At 39.7% G+C, this 25,848-nt stretch overlaps 1 protein-coding gene across 7 annotated transcripts in view; it reads right to left on the bottom strand.

The window, feature by feature from the left end:
• Positions 1-25,848, bottom strand: part of tjp2b (tight junction protein 2b (zona occludens 2)) — a 74,695-nt gene that overhangs the window by 13,907 nt on the left and 34,940 nt on the right. For 5 of the 7 annotated variants that reach the window (XM_088630064.1, XM_088630069.1, XM_088630063.1 and 2 more), the window contains 8 exons: positions 12,600-12,653; positions 10,140-10,264; positions 9,632-9,734; positions 8,429-9,077; positions 6,042-6,145; positions 4,568-4,721; positions 1,187-1,298; positions 284-408 (listed from right to left, as the gene is read on the bottom strand). In XM_088630064.1, coding sequence (XP_088486190.1) covers positions 284-408; positions 1,187-1,298; positions 4,568-4,721; positions 6,042-6,145; positions 8,429-9,077; positions 9,632-9,734; positions 10,140-10,264; positions 12,600-12,653 — 1,426 coding nt within the window. Of the gene's footprint in view, positions 1-283; positions 409-1,186; positions 1,299-4,567; positions 4,722-6,041; positions 6,146-8,428; positions 9,078-9,631; positions 9,735-10,139; positions 10,265-12,599; positions 12,654-14,113; positions 14,263-23,007; positions 23,321-25,848 lie in introns of those variants that run through there. The other 2 variants (XM_088630068.1, XM_088630070.1) reach the window with 2 other exon arrangements.

Here is a 25,848-nt window from a genome sequence, read left to right as displayed (position 1 = left end):
AAGCCCTCAGTTATACAACCAAACCCTTCACTGACTTGATGAGATTAATGCAAACCGTTTGTTCCCAGCTCTTAACCATGCTGGTGCTTTACCCACTCTTTTTGCAAGTGAAATAAAGCCCCAACCTTGTGTCTAGAAACAAAATGCAAAGATTCAATTAAGGCCACTTCTTAGGTCAAGTAAGGCTCCGGTTATCCAACTATGGTGGGGGGGGATGAAAAGCAGCAGGTGTGTGGGTCACTGGAACAGGTTTGGGAACCGCTGCCCTAAAGGGATGTTCTACCTGGTGCTTCCTCTGCGTGGGGCTCCTCCATGTGCTCATCAGCAAGGTGAACAGGGAGATCCCCACTCACTCTGAAGGGTGTGGGCAATGCCCCCATCTTGGCCAGTCTGCTGGGTGGGTCGTCCCTAGACAAGTGTTAATATCGAAAGAGTCTTAAATCACATTCCCACTGCTCCTGTGGTTAAGGGAGTGGAAATTATGTTTCGGGTCCTTAAAATTTAATAAGCCCTCCCTGAATGATTCATATTGGAGGTACATCAGATTACCACCGATGAGGCATTCTGCCAGCGAGCTCTGGGTCTCGTCCAGCTGTATCAGCAATATAAAAATCTGCACAGACCTTCTTCACACCTCAACATGTCAAATTAACTAAATTACACCTTCCCTGACCTTGCAGTTTTTTTAATGTGCTGATCAGGTCCGTGTTGACTGCAATAAAACTTGAGTGGAATTTTACAGAAGGGAAAAACTCTTATTGTTTTTATTATAAAAACCAGGTGAACTTGCAAACACTGAAAATGTTGCCGATGCCCAGAACACATTTATGTTTCTTAAGCTGATGAGGCAAACTTACTTTAAGAGTAATTTAGCTACAGACATCTTTACAATTAAAAAAAAAATAGATTACTATTATTTTCACAGAAAGCTTCTTTGAAGTCCTCAGTTACATTGAGCATCTTTGTTTTGTTTTTGTTTGTTCTGCAAACTGGTCTGGACTATTTCCATAAATGACAAACATCTTCTAGATGACAGAAGGCAGATTTATTTCTTATAATAAAAATACATAAAGAAAATAAAGGATCTGGACTGATTTGCTTGTACTGAAATTGGTTTAGAATCGTTTTCTAAAAGTAAATTTCATAGACGTTGCTTTCCAAGACAAAGTGACTGCTTGTTACCTACCTGGGCTTCTCTCTCAGTCTTTCATTGGAAGAATGTGAGGACAGATCAGAATGGTGTGATCTTCTGTCTTCTTGAGGGGAGAAAGATCGATAGGACTCAATTTCTGAGATATCTGAAAAAGAGTGAACAGTAAGAAGTCATTAAAAACAAGGTAGTTGACTTACTATTTTATAACAGCTTTACACAGTAGCACCAAAACACTGTACCCAAAGAGGCAAACAAATATATTCCTAAAACATAGACTTCAGGTTTAGTTATATAGTAGATATTTTTCAAATATCAAAATGCTGAAAATAAGCAGCTGATTAAAACATGAGTATCCATCATGACCCAGATGCAAGATTAGAAATATGTGCAGTAGAAATGTCCGGGAAAACATGAATGAAACATCAACTGAAACTGAAAAGGTCCATATATAGACCTGAACTGTTTATTTTTTTAAATTTCAAATAATTACAATCATACAAAAATGATCATGCTAACTAACGGCAAATGTTTTCCAGAACAGTTCAGAGAATAAAAAGCATTTTATTTCCTGCAGAGTTGAACAGAACCCATTAACAAAAGACTCTCCAGCAGTACATTGCAGCAGATAAAACACAAGAAAGTACGGATTCATTAGTAAAAATGTTAGCCCCTTAAGGACCAATGAAAGCTGCCCACAGGCAATGAGAAGAGTTTTGAGACTTTTTCAGCTGATGAACAACTGTACCTTTGTACATTTCCATGACAGAAGCCAATCTTACAAACAATTTTAAAAGGAGGTATAGTATTAGAGATATTGGTCTTTAAAGGTTGTAAATGGAAGCAGCTGAGCCACACATGCATTATTAAGTGTACAGCAGGATGATGAGGACAAAGCAGATATTAAAGTATTGGTTTAGGGTGCCAATAATTCACTTTGTTCAATGCAATTCCTTTATTTATTATAATTCTTACAAAAGTGCTCACGGATTAACGACACAGTGAAAATTTACGAACTGGCTCTCTCTGGTTCTATCAGAGACACCGCACCATGGAAAAATCTTTTAAAAGAACAATCACACTGGGATTTCGGATGGACACCAAGATCCCCAGAAAGTGAAAATATTCTAGCACATAGAAATAAAGACATGGGAAACACCCTCAGACATAAAACATCACAGCATGGAAAATATACACCAATTAAAAGGTGGACCAGAACAGTCCTTTATCAGAAAGTCCTGGACAGGGAAATGTTTGGGTAATGCTTCCACCATTCCACATTCCAGAACACTTGTCACACCATGAACCTGCGGGTCACTCTGAACACCACACGGGTGAAGTGGCAGCTCTGTTTTTTTTCTCCAATTGTTTTTCGCGAGCCACATTCGCAACCTTTGTCTATGAATGGCCAACTCAGTTATGGTCGGTGGCGTTGCCGAGAATTAGCTACGAACCCCGCCAGGGGGGCGTGAGAGCCCTAGTCGACTCATCCCAGCTCTGCCCATGGAGGCATTCAGGCGGTCGCGCGCGCTGCTTGGGGAACCCCGGTCGCGGTCGTCTCACCCACGAGCGGGCGCCCCCTACTGGCTGGGCCGCTCGGGAGCCTGGCCCCGCCTAATCCTACCTCAGACTTTGTCCCCATCAGCCATTAATACGTCAACTCAGAATTTCGGTTTCCATTTTCGATTTTGCAAAATGAGGTGAAGACGCTTACCCAGTTCAAAACAGATTCTGTTCTTACATGGTTGCCCTAAACTACAAAACATAAGGAGTACTTGCCAAACTACATTAGTTTTTGATCAAAAAAGGAGGGGGAAAAAAAGCAACTTTGAAACAACGTTCTGACATCAATGAAAATACTATTTTAATTAAATTCAATGCTTAATGCCTGGACACCTTCCCATACAAAGAAACTAAATATTTTTACTTAATGTTTTAGGAAATTAAAGAAATGGAAAACCAAGGTATCATCCCAGTTCAATTTACATACTAACCAAATTTAGGTTTTAGAGAGTAATAAGAGAAAAGTATGGGGATAAAAAACATCAATTGGTTACGTTATCCACCAAGATATTGCTAAAATTCTACCTTGTTCTTATCCACTGTATTGCACTCCCTATAAAGCAATAAATGCAAAAATATAACTTTTGCCTTAACATCACTGTTGATTGCACTAACATTAAATGTAATCTTGTACAATACAGTGAATTTGTTCAGATCATTAAACTAAAAGACAAAATATTAATCTCTTCAAATTTAAAAACATCATTTTATTCCATAATATTTTAGCTCCTTAAAAAAGCACACAAAACAAAATACATCCAACTTAAAACATTGTTTTATTGATTTCATAGAAGATTAAGAATTTGTAAAAGAAGAGCAAAACTTGACAGCTTTACAGCTCTGTTGATGCATGGTCATTTAACAGATTTATTTCAACCAAACTGTTATGCTGTGTCTCGGGGTCCTTCAGCTAAAAGTATGACATATTATCTGTAAAAAAGAAACAGAAAATAGGATGTATTTTTGTTGAAATTTTGCCTTTTTTATTGCAATAAAATCCTTATTGAGATGACATGTAATTTAATTCTGGTGATGACTTACCATTTTTAGCTGTGCTGTTATTATAGAATCTATGTTTCTTAGAAATATATATTCCCATCATTTGAAACCTGTAGTTTTCCTGTGCCTTCTGAACATTGTAGCCTTGCTAAATCCATAAAATGCTCAAATTTGTAGCTATTTGACAGGTTGACACGTTTAGATGTAATAGTCTCTTTTTCTATAGATATGAAGCCAAAGTGATACAAATGCGCAGCACTGGTTTTCTGGTTGAGTAGCTGCCTTCAGCTCTGAGAGACTGCTGTCCAGTCGACTGTCAAGCTACGAAAAATCCATTTGCGTGAAGCAATTTAATGATTGCAGACAGAAATTCAAAAACTGAAAACTAGTGTGACCCCTTACACTGGATAGCATAGCAAGAGCCCCTCATTTGGACCCAAGAGCACACACCATGGTTTACAGCAGTGGTTCCCAATCCTGGTTCCGGTGTCCCACACACCTGCTGCTTTTCATTCCACCCCACCATAGCTAGATAACCGAAGCCTTATTTGACCCAAGATGTGGCTTTAATTGAATGTTTTCATTTCGTTTATAGACACAAGTTTGGGATATGATCTCACTTACAAAATACAACGATTAAAGCTCCAACATGTTTAAAGCTGGGAAAAAAACAGGTCTTAATAATAATAATAATAATAATAATAATAATAATAATAATAATAATAATAATAATATAACAATGGAGGAGTTAAGAGTGCAGCTGGAACTGAAGTCAACAGGGCTGTGGGTCACCAGGACTGGGCACCTCTGGCTTACAGCTATGTCACTAGCACAAGGCTCCCTCTGGCTACTCACCGTCAGGTTCAGAGTCACTGTCCACCATGGCTGGAATCCTGATCAGAGTCTGCCTGTTGTCTCTTTGGACAACGAGTTGCAGTTTTCCCCGAGATTTCTCTATCAGCTTCCTGGCATCATTCAGGGAGAGGTTCTCCGTTACTGTGCCATTGATCTAATTTGGGGAAAACGAGCACGGATCACAAACAAGTGGATAATTTTGGGGGGAAAAAAAAACTAAATGATGGTTTCAACTTTTTTGGGATAGTTGAAGATTATGTTTTTCTAAAAAAAAAAATTAACTTGGTTTGCCTTGACAGCAAACTGGAGGATTTCCATGCCATATTAATTATTTGATCTTGGAAGTCTATTAAATTCTTTGGAGGTCATATCACTTCATCACGTTAAACAACAAAGAACTAGAGAGCAAGCAATTTCAGGCCTTTAAATGTACTTGTCAGGGTGTGCACAACATTAAACCTAGTTTAATTTTTTTCTCTATAAATAAATAAAGGAAATGCTGAGTGACACATGCTGTACCAGCAGGACTCCTTGACATTTCAGAGATCATGCGAGTTAAAGAATCTTGAGTTTCGCTCCTAATAGTAGGGTTTACTAGTTACATTGTTTTCAAAACAATTATTGAATTGCCCAATTAAAGCAGATCATTTGAAATGGAAATTATGAATAATGAATTATGACTCAGAAGAGTCTGCTCTTACTGCACAGCAGCACCTGAAGAAAACCAAACTGTTGAGACTCGAAGAGGGATCAAAAAAACTTTCAGCTCCAGGAAGAGTTTGTTTCCTTTCATCTTCAACACATTTTAGGGTATTAAAATAAAGCCAACTGCTAAACAAACCATAAACAATCTTTTTTTAAATGAACTCACTGGGCTACATCATCATCGAATTTGTTATTGAATTGGGTTCAGTTTCCAATAGCTATAATTTCAATTGACAAAAAATATAAACTGATTTTGGAGAAAAAGCGCTGCAAGTTTTATTAGTGCTGTTCTCAGCAGCATTGTGTGTGGAAAACAATATATGTCTTAGGGTCTTCTAAAAAGTGGATACAGAAAAAGTCAAAAAAAGCACACCATTATCTTTCAAACTATTCCAGATTACCAAAGAACCTATCCTAAAACTCTTGTAAAGTTTTGTTCTGTGTCTGTGGCCTTTTATGCTCAGCAGGCTGTTAGAAAAAAGCACCAACTTTACAGAAGAGAACAGCTTAGATAATCACACAAGAAGTCTCTTCAGTTTGGTCTGAGCTGAGAACAGAACATACTTGCTGTTCTTCAGGATTTCCTTATTTCCTGAAAAACACAAACACACCATACGCCAGGAAACACCACTGCACTGTAGGAGTTGTTCCCTTGAGCATAAAAGGCTTTGGGGTGTTGGCTTCTAATTGAAATCTGGTAATTATGTTCACCGATAAGAACTAAATGAGGACGCACCGGAGCCATGAAATTCTGCCTAAAGCAATTTACCTTCAGAATGATATCGCCTTCTTGCAGGTTGCCGTCTTTGGCTGCAAGACCTGTGCTTGTCATTTCTTTGATGAATATTTGACTTCCCAGCCGAAGACCATATTCTATGAAACAGAGAGACAACATGAGTCTGGCAGAAAACCCCAGAGAAAGCGGATGTTATGATAGAATTTCAGTACATTCCAAAACGTTCTGAACTGCAATCGGAATATATACTTCGAAGATAATTTTGAAACTAGACTGATAAGAGTCCAAAAAAAAGGTTTGGTATTCAAACAAATGAAGAACAGCACAGAATCAACCCATGATTAAAAAGCCTGGTGGCTCAAATGGTTAACAAATCAAACAATTAAAATAGTAGATGAGAATGGATCAGTACAGTTAACTCTCAAAAAGGGAGTCACTTCTTTACATCTTTTAATATCTCACAGAGGGGTGTGAGAGCTTGGAACAATCTACAGTACCACAAACTCTGCTGCTGAAAACCTTACTTCAATAAAATCCTTATATAAGACGCTCTCAGATCAGTTAACTACTAAGCAAACAATAACTTAGATGGACTAAATGGTCTCCTCTAGTTCATATCCTTTTTTATTGTTTTATGGCCGTTTCCCTTTATCCTCCCAGACAAACCAGTAACTTAATCTCTCTGCTAAGGATATGAAGACAGACATTCATCTTGTTTCCCTTATATCATTAATTTTATTTTAAAATAACATCAAAAATTAATTAGTTCTTGCACTGCTGATAGATGGAGTAATGTAGATACCTGAAACTTTTAATGCAGGATAGCGAGTATTAAAATGTTGAAGACTCTCGGCTGAGATTAATGAATGGCAAGGGCATCATAAATAAACCAAATAAAGTGCTAGATCCTAATACCACTAGTGCCTGCACAGCAAAATAAACTGAACCCAATGACGGAAGACTTAAAAATAATCTGTATTTCATAATATCACACGCAGTTTAAATTATAGAAGCTATTTCTCAATAAGGAGACATGACATGCCTTAAATCTTTATTATTTATTTACAAGAGTGCTTTATGCAAGTATATAAAATCGTATAGGCATTGATACTGATATCAACCCAAGGAACTATTTAATGTACAACAGTGAAATAAGCACCCAAGCTTTCTAGTAGCAACTAAGAGGATGTGCGTTTCAGACCGAAATCAGGGATCACATCTTTACACAAAGGGTGGTGGAGTGAGCTGCCCGCCAACTTGGTTAAAGCAGATTCCCCAGAATCCTTCTGAGGAAAAGCTGAATGAGATCCATACAGCAATAAGCAACTGCAACCAAAAGATGGGGGCCACCACCTCGTCTGTACATTTTGTACATTTTCTTTCATTCTTTTATTTTAAAAGGAAGATTTTGTAATGGACAATTTTCCCAATATGATTTATTTAACAGGGTGTTGTTCTTTCCTCTATAAATCTAGCCACCCCTATCCCCCAGTTTTCTCAAGACCATTTTCGGCCATTCTAAAAAGAATCAAGTTTCTACATTTCTTAATGGAAAACTGTGTTCGGCATGGAAGTACAAAATCTCTAATACAATTACAGATATCACTGGATTTCCATATAGATGATGGTTTCCTTGTAAAATGTTATATATCCATCGCTAAGAAAAATGTGTCATGAATTGAATGAAGTCCAACCTTTTCCTCTTCCAAAAGAAATATTTTTAAAAAAGTGTAAATGCTATTAGAAGGTTATGCTTTTCCAGTGAAAAATAAGTTTTATGAAATATGTTTGTCTATACAACCAGTTATGTTAAGGTTCTCGGTAACATTTAATAATAATTCCTTACACTTATATACCTCTTTCCTGGATACTCCACTCAAAGCACTTTATGTGTAATGGGGTAAAGGTAATGCGACGGCAATTATTACGTTCTCCTCCTTTACAGAGGAGAACAGGGTGATGAAGCCAAACCATAGATGGGGATTATTAAGAGTCCATGATTGGTAAAGGCCAATGGGAAATTTGGCCAGGACACCAGGGTCCTACTCTTTTTCGAGAAATGCCCCACGATTTTTAATGGTCACAGAGAGTCAGAACCTCAATTTTACGCGTCATCCAAAGGACAGCGCCTTTTTACAGTACAGAGTCCTCGTCACTATACTGGGGCATTAGGACCCACACAGACTGCAGGGTGAGCGCCACCTACTGGCCTCACTAACACCTCAGCAGCAACCTCACTTTTTCCCCAGGAGTTTCCCATCCAGGTACTGACCAGGCTCACACCTGCTAAAATCAACTCAACTAAAAAATGCAGTAGTTAAGGTATGTAAAAGAGTACCTACTGCATAAATACCTATCATTCCAGACACCTGACAGCTTGAAATGAGAAATGATGGCACCTCAGGATCTTGGCTCTTTACCTTCATTGGGTTTGTTCTTCACCAAGAGGACGCTGACAGGTTTCTCCAGCGGCTCTCGGTCTCGGACTCGGGGCAGCACCGGGGAAGGGCTGCGGTCCTCTAGGCGGTCTCGGCTGCGGGTCCTCACCATCCTCTCGTCTGCCCGCGGGTCCTGCTTCAGCGGGGCCCGGTAGTCGTAGCCCCTCTCGTAGCTGGGGTCCCTGCTGTAGCTGCGCGGGGGGCTCAGGTCCCGGTCCAGGCTGCGGCCGCGGCTGCGCTCCCTCCGGTGCGCCCTCTCGGGGCTCCCGTCCCTGTCCAGGGCGCGGCCGCGGCTGCCGTCTCGCCGGTAATCGGGTTCGGGGCTCAGGTCCCGCTCGACGCTCCTGCCCCTGCTGCGCTCTCGGCCGTAGTCGCGGTCCCGCTCGCGCCCGCGGTACTCCGGCTCCCTGTAGCCGGCCTGCTCGTGCTCCAGGCTGTGATCCCTGGGGTAGCCCGGGCCCCCGTTCCCCCCGTGCCAGCCAGGGTCCATGCGCCCGCTGCGCGCGCTGTGTACGCTCCTGCGGTCATAGTCGTCGTCGTAATCTCCCGCGTGGAACACCCGGTCCTCGACCTCGGGAGTCGGGGCGCGCTTTGTGATCTGTATTGGGACTTTCCGGGGTCTCTTCACGGTCTGCAGAGAACCAAAAAACACAAAAGCTTGTGACTTTATGCTAAACACATCGCCATTCAAATCTACCTGCAATGTAGATTTAGAGATTATTTCTAAGTCTACGTTCTGCTCTCGTGTTTTTTAAACAAGGCTGATCCAATGCAGTTTGTCACTCACTCAGTTATTTTGGTGGTTAGCTCTTTTCCCCATGTTATGTCAGCCCCAGCAATACTGACCAGTAGAACTTGCTTTTTTAGCAAGCAGTACTCAAGCTTTTAGCTACCATATTTGATTGCTAAACGACTTGATTTGGAGTGGCATGATTCTCAAATTAAAATCAGTATATTTGAAGTATAGGTATTTCCACCTTAGTTATATTCTTTAAAAAATGTGCTGCTGTTTAATATACGAATTTAACTGTGATGCCTTCTGTTCTTTGTTCTCTATAGTCCCAATTTCCTTTCAAATCTCATCTCGAGCACATTGAAAAGCTGAGTATATAAAAGACTTAAAAAAGGCTCGACAATAAGTCAAACAGAAAACACAGCCATTTAATTTAAATATGTAATACTTACAATCTTTGCCACTTTCCCACACTTTCTGAGCTGTTGTACTGCAAATGAATGAGGCACATTTTCCATGGGTATTGTATTGACCTGAATTACCCGGTCATTTTCACTGCAAGAAAAAAAAAATATTAAAGATTCACTTGACACTCATCTCCAAAAGGTTTTTTTTTTAACCCGATAAAACTTCCAAGTAAAAAAATAGTATGATGAGAATTTGCTTTCAGTATACGTTTTAGTAACTTGATTACTTTTAAAGTAAGTTATGTACTTGAATATGGAAAATACACTTTGTTAGTAATTAAATACTAATGTTTTAAAAACAGCTTTCTCTTATAGTCACGCAGGGCCTACATATACTGACAGGCATTGAAAGTACAATGAACAAGTACTGTAACCAATAGCATTATGCTGTGTTTTGAATGCCTTCCAGCATATAAAAAGACAAGATTTGCCAATTCCCGTTAATTGGAAGGAGACGATGAATGAAAGGAACAATAAATAAGTCAGTACATACAAGAGCAGGCCATCAGCGGGGCCACCCTGGAGCACATCTGAAACTATGATGGATGTCTCGCCACTCTCCGCATTAGGGTTGTCCCTTCCCCCAGACACCGCGATCCCAAAACCCATCTTGGAGTCCTTAATGATAGAGAGAACAAACGACATTCGTTTCTCACCACTCTCTCCTCATGACAGAACAACAGTTAAATCGACAGAAACTAAGGGTTCGTGATATTAACATTTTTTGCAGTACATTTTTCCTCTTTGCCTCCTCTACTGTTGAAAATATTGTTTACAAGCTTACATTTAACAAGAATCAGATGTTGGTTCCCACTGACTATCTTAACAGGTGCTGTTCTTGTAGAACACCTTCGCCCCAGTAACATAAACCTAGTTATCAAGTTCTTGTAGCAACAGCCTACATCGAACTCAAATTTTACCCACAGAAAATGAATTCATGACAGGATTCTCACAAAATAATGTAGCAAATGGTACTGTATTAGCCTAGAATTTTATCTCTGGAAAGGGTCATGTAAGGCAGCTCGCTGCAAAACTCTAGAAAAAGTTAGAGGAAATGGCTTCTCTGGTCTTAGTAAAAAAAGAGCTTTGCCTCCCAGATCATGTGTCTCTTTTCCATTTGCCTGCTACCCATTACTCGACAGCACTATGGCAGTCTGAACTCATGGGAAGAAATCTGAACTGAGCCTTTTAAAAATCAAAGCACCTTTGCAGATCAGCTCAAATGTGCTGCTCCGTGTTTAGTTCTCTGGAACTTTTCTCCTTACATACAGTAAGCCATATGGAACTGATCCTTCCAAGCTATACTAGCGACCCAGTTTGCGATTAACTATAATGTACTGCAGCCAGGGCAGTGAATTATGCAGCAATTATAACTCCCAGATAAGGTATACATATGAAAGAGCCATCATTACAACAGGCCCTAAATCCCAGGAGCCAACCGCAGTCATCCTGCAATTTGTTCTGCTTTTGTGGTGCTCTACATTTCTTCTGGCACCAGTCTCGATGTCATCCTGAATTCCGATATTTATCTGAATACAGTTATTAAGGTTTTGTCAACAACTCTTAAGAAGCTCTTTCATGCTGTGAAAATGTTTTTTAGGACTTCTGTTAAACACTACAATGTCTAATAACAGATTACTATTTTAAAAAAGTGCTCCAATATGGGAAACATACGTTATGCAATATCGGGCTGATTCCACAACGTTTAGGCTTCACCAGGACAACTTGATGGGGTTCTTTACTGAAAGTACTCTTGTGTTTCTGAACAAAACTACAGAGTACCATAAAATATACACTAAGCAAAATGAAAACACCAATGTTAAGTCAATTAATAGGGTATTAGGCCACTACAGCCTGTGTGTGTTGGGTCACAGAGTCTATCAATGTCTAGAATTTTGCAGGTGGGAACATCACCTTAGGCATTCTTGCCTGTGAAGTATCAATTGAGCCATCCTGGTCACTGAAGCTCCTGCCAAATGTGCCCCAACTTTTGAAGTCACTGAGGTCTCCTCTTGCAACTATACTGGACATGATTATAGACAACTAGGCTTGTCCATGATTTTTATACTGTACATGACTCTAAACATACTGGGAAGGTAGCCAATTAAATAACGTGTGTGGAAACCTTTGCTTTCAACATAATTGGTCTCCTCCCTCATTTACCCAGGTGTTTCCATTTTTTTGTCCAATACCCGTATGTGAAATGCCAACTACATTTGATTGGCCATGGTCTTGTTTTGAATGCTCTACACATAAGAGTAAGCTTATAAATCAATAATTAGCTACCAACCGTTTTCTTTGCCTGTGAATAAAAGCGGATTTGTAACACGCATCACACACAGGAATGATTAAAGCCTTTATTGTGGTATGAAACAAGCAAATGCCTATTTCAGGCGCCCCGGTCAACTAAGTGCGATTTATTTTTTTGGGAGCCCACAGCAGCACGCAGCCTGATGCAGGCTGTCCCCTTGCTTCTCTGCTGTCTCGTGAAGCAGCTCTCCATGACACCACCGGAAGGAAGGGAGGCCAGTGGTGAGCCTGACTGCGTGAGCTTAAACAGAACTGGCAGCTACCAGCACACTGGGCACCAGCAGCTACCTCGGCCACTTCCTTTCAGGCAGGAAGGATCGCCCAACTGTCTCATCACTGGGATTCTGGGAATAATTTGGGCAAGCATGATCTTTTCTCTATCTGCACTAAAACAATTACATCTCTCAGACTTGCTGTTGTTGAAGTCCTGACATCCAGATGGCTGAACAACAGACAACTGCATTATCTACGCTTAAGAGCACTCCTATGTCTACAGACATCCTTGTGAAGCATAACGAAATACTAAAAAACAGTGCAAACCAAAGCTCATGGATTCAATTAGGATCAATGGAAAAAAGACGATCCTTTGCGATTGTAGCATTACTCCATAAAGTAATACACACAGTTAAACAGGAACATTTACCCGCTGTATTGGTACAGTGTACTGTTCCCATATTGTTTCCTCCATTCCTGGGGTCTGTAAAAAAAGGGAAAAAAGGAAAATGTTAGTAAATCAGTCTAGACAGGGTACCTGCTACATGTACAAACAAGTAACTACTGTTCTTAGAATATTTAAATTCAGTTTTAAAAAAAATTTAAAGTAATTGTATGTTTAGTTTACTCTGTTTTGGGAATAAAATGGTAGCAGTGTATCTGTTTGGAGGAAAAGCCAGTCTTTGGAAGTACAAATGAAATATTATTCTAGAAAAATTAGATGTACAGCTTGGCATTTCCTTTAAAGAGCAGAACAAGAAGTTCTACTTTTACATACTCACACAGATCAGTACGAACCTAAACTAAGACATTTACACAGACAGGTCTTACAATATAGATGACTTACTAAATGTTAATGTTTGGTACTATTTTAAAACTGGATTTTTTAAAATCAAGACACTAAACCAGGAATAAACTGCTGTACTTTCTATTTATGACACACAGCTAATCATCAAGTGAGTCTCATCAACATCAACATGTAGTGACTCTCTATCTTGACTTTTTCTTGTAACAGTGTGTAACAACCTGTGTCACTTCACTTAAAGCAGAGAGAAAACTAACGTATACAATTTAAAAAAGCATTTGTACTGAAGTATACTAATGATTTAGACAAAACAAGTTATCCAGATTACTTTGTGTTCTCAGTCTAAGATTGCTTACGTTGCTATGCTGAGTACCAAGACTAAAAACATTAGAAGATGGCAATTAGCAAAGACAACAACAGGAACAATAAAACAAAATTGTTTCATCCAAACAACCAGAACTTTAAGATACTTCTTCACAGGAAATACTTTTGACCAACCAAGGTTTTAACATGATGAAAACAGCACCCTGAGCTTGATATGCAGACACAGCAGGGCTGTTTTCAAGAAAAAACCAATCGCCCGGTCTGGAGTCCCCCTCCAGAATCAAGAGAGACTGTCCTCTTTACGAAAAAGGCAGGAAAGCCTGAGCCTTTACATTTAAGAACAATAAAGATGGTATCTGAATCCTTCCCGTAATGCACAGATCCAACAATCACCTCCAGTAAAGTCTTATTTATATTCTCAACAAGTGTGTAGATCAACACGCGTAAGGAAAAACACTTCACTAAAAAATAAGAACATGACTAAATGAATGGCATGCCTTAACCTCTGGGTTTTCGCTCAATATAATCAAGCCATAAAGATGTAAAACATACCTATTTCTGGGGAAAATGCCCCAGTTTTCCTTTGAGTAATTACAAGATTCATCAAACTATTTTCTTAGATCATTAGTCAAGTCTAGCTGCTTCTAGTTTTGCAGTGTCCTAAAATATGAAAACTAAATAAAGCAAAGAAAAATAAAAGTTAAATTACAGCTATGTCAAGGTTATGCTTCAACATACAGACCTACACAAGTGAGGCGGGTTTGTGAATGCACATTCTTCAACACAAAATCTTTATTCCTAAGGTGTAAACGTACATTTCAATCCTCTCTATTTTTTCACAATTTCCTTGCAGAAATACAGGTAGAAGCAGTAATGGCAGGCAAGACACCTCCAATTAAATGAGCAAGTGAACTACTTCTCACACGCGATACAAATGGAATTCAAGGACATTTCTGAGGTTTTGCAGACGGGGGTCTACCACAAGGTATGGCTGTCCTGGGAGTGTGGTGAGCAGGAGCCACAGAGGAGCAGTGAGGTCAATCAACCCTCCGATATTTCATCGGCACACTGTGCTGCCTGTGGGGAGATCAGGCAGGAGTGGCAGCTGGTCACACGCGGCCCCAGGCATGTCAAGCAACTTTACTGGTTACTGGACAGCACTTACCAGACCTACAGGAGCAAAGGTATTTCAACAACACAAACAGCAGGAGCCATGCAGAGAATCACAGCATTCCAGCAAGTCTGGATACGCTTTTCAGAGCTTTTAATTTGCGTCTCTGCTACAAGCAAAGCTCCTGAAGTTAACAAAATCCTTTACTACACTACCTTCAGCAAAAGCATGTGCTCAAACAAATTAAGTAGTAATTTGGTGGCACCAGGAGGAAGAAGAGCAAATCCAAATCATTTGCAACCACAGAAAATGGGAAAAAAACACACAGCAGGCAATAATACATTAAACTCATGTTTCCTAGGTATCTCAAATCACAGTTAAAACACGGCAAATGAGTGAAGAATATCTTTCCGCCCCAAAACCTTAGACTCCTATCGCCTTCCAAAACAAAACCACGCTGAAAGTGAAAGGTCCCCACAAGTCTCCGTGATTAGCTCAGATTCTCCAGCTCCGATTAAATCTCATTTTCTGTTTCTGATGCCAGAGGCTCATTTTAATTAAAATAATAATTAAAAAAATTAATCTGCCTCAGAAACCTCAATGTTCAATTTCCATTAGGAACAAATGGCAGCCCTCCGGGGCACAATGAATGGCTAGCGGACGAAAACAACAAGGTCTCTGAACCACAGCAGAAGCCCACAAAGTCCGAGGCAGCGACAGACAGAGGAGACTGAAGTCAATGCATTTGCCCACTCACAATCCCCAAACAATAAGACTACAGTTTACAGCCATCACAATTACGTTATGGAAATACACAATAGTAAATATTACTAGTTGCCCAATGTGGGCTTCAATGATATGCACATTTCAGTCATGCCAACTCTTTTAGTATAAAGCCAAGTAGGGAAAAACAATCCCAAATACCGTAAACAGATAAGGGAACTTACGAGAAACAAATTTACTAAAATGCTGATGAACTACACCAGTTAGAGCAAAATGTAGCACTGGTAAACAACTTAGAAAAAAAGTTTTAATAACTGAATTCCAAACTCTTGTGAACCTAGGAAGCATTTGCCTTTTAAAGACTTGTTTTAGGTGCATGAATTCACTATCATTTTTAAAACACAAGGAAGAAAATATGACTTGTAGTTTTCCACAAAAAAAAGGAGGAGTTGTTAAATTCACCACTTCAAAGTGCTGGTACTGTAAACAATCCTGTTATCTACTGCTCTATAGGATTCAGTTTAGAAAACACAGAGCAAAACATTTAAACAAAGCATTGCCAATAAATGCCAAACCTGTGCAAATAAAAAATGAATTCAATAAAGACAGAAACAAGAGGAAAACTTCCATTGGCTGAGATTGTATCCCAGGATGTTTGAGTTCCCACCAGATGTAGCAGGCTAGATGCGTCTGTACTCCTTGCATACAGTAAAATAAAACTGCTTCTCAGTTCTTGCGTAGTTTTCCACATCTTGGAACACTCTGAACCACCTTTCCACTGTCGAAACCTTGGAAAAGTTGAACAACACTTACAGGAGAAGAAATCAAGACACATTCTCCTGCACTACTTCTTTCGTATCTAATTAGCCAGAGTTGAAAACAGATTAAAGCCCCTGACTAAAAATAACTCACATAACCTCTGAGAATCCTGAGGGTTTTCACGGTGTTTGCCCATTTTCTCTGCAGTGCTTGCATGGTCTTCATATTTGCAATAATCGTCTGGTTGCAGGATTCGCCCACAACACGGCAATTTCATCCATTTCCAGAATTCATCTACCCTACTTACGTAATCCTAATACAATGCTGGCCTACATACACAACAAATCCTGCTGTCAATATCCACAGCAACTGGATAAAAAAAAAAACTCAGAACCAAAAAGGCTGATACAATCTACAGGATACTAAATATTTTATGTAGACAGAGCTACTAACATGCTGTGGTTTCATATATACCCCTTATTTTAAGAAAGGTAACAAGCATCCAAAAAAAAAAACACGAATCCATGTTATGTCTTCACTTTCACTGCATAAACTTAGTAAAACAAGGCAGGATAATTCAATTAGGCTAAAAGTGTTTGCTAGATGAATAAATACTTACTAATTGATTAGCTTAATAAATGATAGCATTGATCAGATATACAAAAGAAATCTGGCTTTTTTATATAAAGTGGGCATTTCGGCGCATTAAGGAAGTAACAAAGAAAGCTTCACATTTTCTTGTGAAAAATACCAGATGCGTCCCAGGACAGAGACACTCGCATTATGCAGCTCTATGTTCTCTATACAGTACATCAATGCCCACGGCACAAAAGGTACAAGGCTTATACTAAAACACACCTGAGCCACAGTGTGGAGACTGCTCTCTACTTGATCAAAACTGAGAAAAGGCACATGACTACAAAATGTCCACCACGGCTGTTTCTAGGCAATGCTAGAGAAGACTGAATGCATTTTACCTATTCTTAGCATCCTCTCAAGCCATTGCAATCTATCTCTTGGGGGAAAAAAAAAATTAAAAACAGACACACATTGCATCTGATCTGAGAAAGGATTAACAAAAGAGTAAAGAAGATTTGTTTCAACCATTGCAAGTTTAAGTAAGGACAACGTCAGATTATATTTTTTTGGTATGTGATAAACTGCAACTCCTATGTATAAGCAAGAGCGCCAATTTTTAAGGAGTGAGAACCGATTCTAAGCAGGAAATGCATTTTATAATTAATTTTAATTAAAGGACTGGATATCTCTGGCCCCACCAGGATTGTGTACATCTTGCAATAAACAGTTGCGATTTTAAGAAAAATACAGCATATGGACTTCAGATATTGGTCTAATATTTCTGATGTCATACTGATTAAATGATTATTTATGACAGAATGTCATACACTTAAAGTAACTATGACTATTGCACAAACACTACACCACCTTCTTTGCATGAAAGTTGATTACCAATATGAAACGTGGTGAAAATTAAGATCGTAAGACATAGAACGGATAACCAGGGCATAATGGACCAAGGAGCAAGTCACCACACTGCTGCTCACGGCCACCGATTTCTAATGTGGCAAGGCAAGACAGTCAAGCAGCCCGGAGACGTGACACAACAGTCTGAGACACCACCAGATACAACACCGCACCAACACTGATGGGGAGGTCCTGGTACGATGCCTGTGCAGGCGAGCCAACTTTCGGTCATTGCTTGGATATTTGACATCGGCATAGGAATATTTGGTCCAGCAGGACCACACGCGTCCTCGTGTAGTTCATGGAACCACAGCTTTCACACAAGATGAGAACGTGCCGGACAGAAGGACGTGACCTCTGTATTCTCCCACAACTCTGGGTAAAGAAGGGCCTCCTGTTCTCGGCTTGAAATGCAGCTCCATAAAGTTTCCACTGATATCTTCTGGTGTACGCTTCACTGTTCATTTTGAAGAAGTCCTCCAGGTTGACGTTTTCAGCGCATTTGAGGGATTTTGAATGCATGTATCAGTTCCCCTCGTGGTCTTCTTTGTTCAGGACTAAAAAGGCTCTATTCTTTCAGCCTGTGAGAGGAAGACATTCCTTTCAGTCCTGGAATGCATCTCATTGCTCTTCTCTGGGGGTGTTCCGGAGCAAAAATATATTTTCTATAATCATGGTGCTCAAGATTGTACACAATATTTCAAATGAGGCCTTATTAGTGGATGCAAAGGAACAAGTAATAGGTTTATTCCATGCTGAAAAAAAGAAGAAAGAGAACACAACGTTTCGGCCGTGGAGCCTTCTTCAGGTGTGGTTGTCACCACCACCATTAGGTTCTCCCTGCGTTTCTCCATGGTTCCTCCCACTGTGCAAAGCCATACTGGCCCTGGTGTGATGCCCTGATGCGTGATTGTTCAAGTACCCTGTGAAGGACTAGCGCCCTGTCCAGGGCGCATACTGCCTTGCTCCTGTTGGTGTCTGAGGTAGGCTCCTGCTCCCCTGTGACCCTGAACTGGATAATGTGGTGAGAAAATGGATTGATGGAAGTCTATGACCAAAAACAGCATGTTATTTGCCTCTTTAATTGCTTCCTCACACTGTAAAGAAGATGTAAGTGAGGTGCGAACACAACTTAGTCTATTTTATGAGTAGAAAACATCCATTACGCCATGGAAGCCCTACCACACCAGACTTGAGTATACCTGAGCATCTGTAAGAATGAGTTTGGATAATGTGTGGCATGTGGACTCGGAGACCAGTGGACAGGCTCGTTGAATAACAATTCCACAAGACATCATTTGAAACTTGGTAAAATGCACACGCTGTAGTGTCTAATGGTGGCCACACATAATACTAGTCTATGAATTTAACAGCTGACTACTAGCTCACAGCAAATTTTCATTAGCATAATGGATTTACTTGTCATTGCTGTTCAATATAATGTCAGTGGCACCTCCTATAAAAACGACTGACAAAGTAAAAATTGTGAATTTGCTGCAGTTAAACACAAATTCTCTTTTAATGCTCAGTATATATGTATGCGAATTGATCACAGTCACAAGGTATTAAATTATTTACCTGTTTTGCACAAAAGCCATGCGATGAAGGCTCTTGAGTGAATGTTAAACTGCTGGCTGGATGACTTTGGTAAAATAGTAAACAATTTTTTCTAATTGTATCCAAAGGTCAGCACTGCCATATCTTGTCATCTTGCATATTTACCTTTTTTTCAGGAGGGAAAAGAGTTGGGTAGCCACACTATTTAGCAAGACCTTAATAGTGTGACTGGTGCTTTCAAAAAATGAAAAAAACATAGGCAAATATGGACAGGAATGGAATTTCAATTTTAGGTGCTTAACTATTGAGTTCCTCTACCAAAAGGTTTTATAAATTAAAACCGTTCTACTTCAGTAACATACTGACATGTATAAAGCATTTTATTCAAGAAACTGAGAGTAGAGCTTGTTTAATAGTCTTAAAGTAAATCTCTGACAAATTTAATGTGGTCTGTACTATCAAAACCTTCAAGTAAACACGCATTCAAAGTTTGAAGTACTGTTCCACTCAAAGGAAAATCAGTACAAACAGCATTTTCCAGAACCAGCTTTACTTGAATGCCCCTGTGACTCTTGCTTTTTGGTCCAAATAAGCTCTTCATCAATTAAGCTTACATAACCTTTAAGTGAACAACTGCAGGTTTTTCCACAGTTTTCTATTGAGTAGAAAACATCTACTCATTTTATATAGGCCATGCCAAATAAATGCATGGAATAAATGTTGACAACATATACACACTGGAAGACAGACAACATACAGCGATGGTGCAGTACATAATCACACAGCTCTCACGTCTCACTCACTGGTCTGAAATCTCACACATTTGCATCAAGTCTGGGTTGGTTTCCTTGCAGCTTAATCATGGGGTCACAGACAAATACCCTGTCCCTGTCCCCTGCGTGTGAATGCTGGTGACAAACAGCATTTCTAAAGAATAATAAAGGGAGTGGAAGCCACTTCATTTTTAAAGTGGGAACAAAGGACTTATTGCTTCAATGAGAGCAAAATAATAAACCGCAGCTCAATAGCAAAAAGAACAAAATGGCTTGATGCATACAGAAAACAACAAATAGCAACGCGTTTTAATCACAAAGCTCTTCCCCGGGCAGCATTATTACATCTTATTACAATTACATACTTTGACCTTGTTGTAGTCAAATACCAACTTTTTCAGGATAATATTGTTTGGGTACAATGAGAAGACAGCTAGTATCTTTGCAAGCTAGTTCAGTAATCTAGCTGCTAGCTGGTGGGTTTGAGTTGCCACTTGGCCTGAGCTTTTTCTTGTTGGAAAACCCTGAAATATACCAATGTTTAACTCTTTTCTGATCTCAGAGCTTAGGGTCTGCATAAAGCAGATCATTTCCATAATATATAACAAGCAACATTTTTTCTCTCTGATTGCTCCTTAAAAACAAACTATTATAGGAATAACTATTATATATACACTCATTGTTCTTAGAGCTAGGTGGGCCCATTAGTTAAATTCAGATAAGTATCTGAATCACAGCATCTGGCACAGGTTTAATGCTAATCTCCAGCATTGTTCTTCTATTTTAGGGATGTAAACAGTTTTAAAAATTCAAAACGTCCAACTGAACCTTCACTTCGGGTTGAATGAAACACAAACAATCTAGTTGTACCGCAGGAACACTGTTCTAACTTATGGAAAAGGCTGGCTGAATATTCATAATGCTCCAAAAGCCCCACGCCTTTGATGTGTTACTGGACAGGAACAAATAGCTTATAATACCAATTAGGTAAAATGGTGACTAACCCAGACACAAATCATCAACAAGTCTGCATAACAGTAACATTCATTACATGAGCACACAACTGAAAAAACAGAAAAAACTTGTTTTGTTAGACGATTTAAACTTAAAAAGGCAGATGTCTAGTTCTGTTCTACAAAGTCTGAACATCGTACAAAGTCTGAACATCCCACCTAAATCTCCGACAAAGATGTATGAAAGGTTCAACCATGACAATAAACCCGATTTAAATCAAACTCTGCACATGCATTTAAGATAGAAAATTACTCATTCACTTGGACATGTTACATCTTTAACTACATAAAATTGTAAAGATAAAAAGGGAATTGCGTACTACAGTGGAATTACTACAAATTATTAAGACATAGTGCTCGAAAATGGCAAGAATTTAAAACAAGGAATGATCACAAAACTGCAAAATGGGTCTATCTGTTCAAAGCTAGAATACTGCATTTAGTCTGGGGCATGTTCTGAAAAACTATGCTTCAGCTAAAACATTAAAAGAAGAGTAGTATAATAGATCTGAATTATACAAAACGCAGCTGGGATGAAATTTAAAAAAATCCTATCACAGATTTTAACAATCTGTCTTAATTTAAGAACTGAATCCACAATTTAATTTAAGAACTGAATTGGAAAATCCACAAATAAATAAGACTTTTATGAGACTGAGTGCAACAGAATGGATAGTTAATCTAAAAAGCTCTACAACTGGCAGACTAGCTTTGCAAAAAATAAACTAGAACAAATTCTAGTTAAATGTTTTAAGTTACAAAAATGTCTGTTTTTGTCTTCACTTCTTCACTTTCTGTGCACTGCGTGAACCGCGTTGCTGTTAAGAAAAAAAAACTTAATTGGAGAGATTTTGAAAACATTTGTCCACAACTATCTCAACATCTCAGTTAAGCTCAAATTCAAAAATAAGCGGCTCATCTCAGATAAGCCTGCCTAAAAATCTGTGCTAGGAGACGCCCAGCCACAACACCAATTAACATTCCTTAAATCCCCGTTGCAGGAAGATAAAACGCAGACTGTTTTGTTTCACGGGAGAAGCGGTACTGGAGAGCCGGCCTTTGTCTGCTCAGCCGCATCGCAAACACAATGAATCGACCCAAAGTGCCCTTGAGCGGGTCGGCGCCGAACACTGTGGAGAACCAATCGTCTCGCCCCAGTGAGCAGCTGCCCCTGCCCTGCAGCTCGGCGGGGAGGCCTGCTCCACTGGGCACTGCGGACGCACGCTGGCACCCCCTCTCTCTCCTCGGCAAATCACGTACACCGGTGGCAAGAGCTAGCACCAGCAGGGTAAGCCCGCAACTTTGAAGCGTTTACAGAAGGCACAGATCCTTGTGTTGGTATTCCAGAGACGAACTCGGTCCTTACAGCATGCGAAAGTAAAGTACGCAGGGCTGAAAGAGGGACAGAGTTGGGTAAAATCACAGTGCCTGTTACAGCACCAGAGCTGCACGACCCCAACACAGAACCTGCTGAATTCCGAAAACCTGAACCCAGCCCGTGTCTAAACCACTTTCACTGTGCTTCCAATATTCTGATCACCACCTTGATTTTAAAGGGAAAACCAGCCCTTTTTTCCCCCTTATCCCTCTGTTGACTGCGAGTCGGGGCCGCCCTTGCAGTCTACAGCGCTGGGAGCTCCTGACGCAGCACTGATCAGCGCCAGCTTTCTGCGAGGCTCAGTGTGCCGTGAAGTGTCTGGATCATGGCCCTCTGCACTGCTCGTCTGCAGGTGGCCCTCATTTCTTCAGACAGGACTCCTCACTGGACTGTCAAGGCTCATTTCCGTCACATGTGCACAGTGGTACGGGCAGCAGCGAGGCGTACCGGTCTCGTAAAGTACTGACACTAGAGCAAGGTGCTCGACTCGAGTGGCTTCAGTTCAAGCTCTCAGTATAATAAACAGGCAATAATGTATGCTGCACTGGAGAAAACCATCAGTAAAATACATCCTACTATTTATCTGAATTGTAACGGGAATAGAGGTCTTCAAGCCACACCTACCCCAGAGCTCAGCTATTCTGCTGAACAGCTACTGAAAAAAAACCACACCGCATGTTTCCCTCACCACATCTAAGGAGTGACATACATGGATATTATGCAAATAGTGATCTGTTTCAGTACGAAAATGTAAAAAAATATAACAAAGGACAAAAACAAATGTCCATGTGTATAGTCTTCTGTGTATATTTTGTATGCACACTTCAAAATGTCTTTCAAAAGTGAAACACTTCACAGACCGGTTAAGTTATAGCCTTCCTCAATAGAAATAAAAGATCTTTTTAGTTACCTGCATTGTACATACAGACGGCAGAATCTCCTTCCAACCTGCACTGAAATGAAAGCTGTGGTGAACATGCCTTGCAGTTTCTACTGCCTTTCATCCATAGAGATCAACAACCATGTGACCCTAAGACATTCCTGCATATCCTGACAAGTCCGGGCAACGCCTTCTGGTCATAACAACCGAAAAAAAAAAAATTCAGAAACAATCAAGACAAACTATACACAGGTGTTTCAAAGAGTTTCAGCTCTGGTGGTCGTGTCGATACTCATTTAGAGAGCCAAAATGCCTCCGAGGCGGCCCAGCTACCAAGGTGAAGTCCACACTTTCTCGAAGTGAAAACACTGCAGGCTCACAAGTGTTTTGTCTAGTGAAACTGCTTCCAGATTTTAACAGTCAGAGACTGGCTCAGTTCCTGTAGTGAACCAAGTAGTTCCAATAAGCTCTTGTGTAATAGATATGTTAATGAGAAAAGAAAAACCTGTGCAGAAGCATACGGCATGTACAATTTCACTGAAGCTCCGCACACTACCGTTTTTGTTTTAAATAGCCTACCTTTTCAGAATACCAGACATATGATCAAATAGTTGCTTGAAAACAGGTACCAGAAACAAACAGGGTTCATTGTGACATGTACTCTACAGCTGATGAGATTTTTAAGTGCAGGTTATTAAGTCAACAGAAGAGGAGGGAATCTTTTCTATCATTAAATATGACTCACAAGGATCTGGACTCTCTATAAAAAAAACTGCACTTCTGAAAGATTGCATGTCATTTTATGTGTTTATTGTCGATGTGTAATCTGAAGACATTTCATATTAATCTAATCAAATCCCATGTATGCTCACTGGGCATTACTATTCCTTTAATGTGTCCTTCTGACAACATGCCACTGTTGTCCGTTTTGTATCCCTTCAGCACCTTGTTTTAGAAATAACTGGGCACTTCTAATAAAAAGTATAATATGCACAACAAGAGGAAGCTAGTTGGAGGTATACACTCTACTGCTCTTTCAATGATCATTGTATGCAAAACTCAGATGAGGAAATGAAACCTTTACACAAATAAATTCTTTACACAAGAAGGCATCCGACAGCTTTCAAAACCTCTGCTGAAAACTTTTACTTGGCAAACATTAAATATTTTATTGGTGTGTGCAGCACCATTTGAATTAATGATAAATCAGAAAAGCATTAACCTGTCTATAGTCCCCATTTGCCTCTGAAATTAAAAACAAATTATACTGGTGCCTACAATAAATTCCTGCTAAACACCAGGACAGATTAAGATGCTTTGCAAACTCTACTACAACAGTGTGCTCTAAAACACAAGATTACAGCAACGTTACCGAAGCTATTTAAATGAAGCAGATTACTGTGTAATCCAATTCATTACCGGTCATTGTAAATCTTCCAAGGATTCTAGACACTGGGTTCAAAAGCGGTCTGAAATCAAGAGACCATACTTGGCAATCTGGGCTCCATTCTCAAGGGAATCCTAATTTCCACTACATCATCCAGATTCAAATCTTAAAAATGCAACTAGTGCTTAATAATTTAGTAATCTATTCTGATAAAATTATAGACAATTAAGGAGCAACCTAGCAGGTTAAACAACAAAGCAGAACTGCTGCTAACAGACATTTAGATTCCAAGGCATGAAAAGTGGAGATGCCATTTTAATTTGTAGAACAGGTTTACAATCGGCAATGTAGGGTATTTACTACGAAGTTCAAAGAAGGAACTTATTGTAGCCTCAAATTCCACGGGGTTGTTTTTCTGATGATTGTAGAGCAGTAGTTTACATGCATGCCAGACTCACATTTCTGCCCTCCTCTTCACTCCGGCCTGCGAAGCACTGTGCCCATCAACATGCACAATTTAGGCAATAACTACTGTAACTTTTCTGCTGCCTCCACAAATCATTCCAATGAAGGGCAAGCCGGTCATGGCATAAACAAGCTCTTCCTCAGCCGAAGGACTTCAGAAGTTCAGACTGTCACATTCAATTTTTCACAAAGAGATTTTTATCATACAGCCTGAAGCCAGTGAAACTGAACTTCCAAGGCCACCATATTCTACTCTCTCACATTTCCCAGGGGAGTGGTTCAGCAGAAATTCAAAACTACTCGTAAAAAAAAAAAATGATTTAACTTCAGGATCCTACAGACACAAAATCCACTTCTCCCCCCTATAAAAGACAAAAAAGAGTGTTACAGAACACACCTGCCCTGCAAATAGGCCATCTGTCTCCATCAGAACTATACAGAATAACACTGTAGTATTCTTAGAAAAAAGTTACTACAGTGAAATACTAATTAACAACGGAGAAACAGGATACCAAGACTGGGCAGGCATCGCTATCTGGTTTTCATACATCAAAGATGGGCACAGACATAATTAGTTCACCTTTGTAGATTATAAACTGTATTTCTTTTAATTGCAATCCTTTACACACTGTTAACTGGAATCAAAGACTTGTTTCTTTGGTCTTGGAGTAGGACACAAAGGCAGGAGGCATATGAGGAACATTCTGTTTTTATCTGAGCTTGTTTTATTGTTCAGTTATAGAGCCGAAACAGTAAAATCAGTGGTCAGGTCTGTGGAACACCTTGAAAATGTGCAAAACATAACACATGAAAACCAAAGGTAGCATCTGTGGAAAATTATAACTTGCTTTTGAGAATAATGATCAGATGTTTTACTCACTTGCTCTGGGTGTGGCTTTAAGCGTTAAAACAGGGTAACAATGACAATGCATATTGTTGAAGAAGATCTGTGATGAGTTCAAGTATATAATTTCAAAGCTTATCCAACAATTTATAATAGAGTCAAACTCTGCATAGTA

The sequence above is a fragment of the Lepisosteus platostomus genome, chromosome 4 (assembly GCF_059453375.1).
Source record: "Lepisosteus platostomus isolate fLepPlt1 chromosome 4, fLepPlt1.hap1, whole genome shotgun sequence".
In the NCBI taxonomy this organism is placed as follows: Eukaryota; Metazoa; Chordata; class Actinopteri; order Semionotiformes; family Lepisosteidae; genus Lepisosteus; species Lepisosteus platostomus.
Note: the sequence above shows the minus strand (reverse complement) of the source record. Positions and strands in the feature narration are given on the sequence as shown.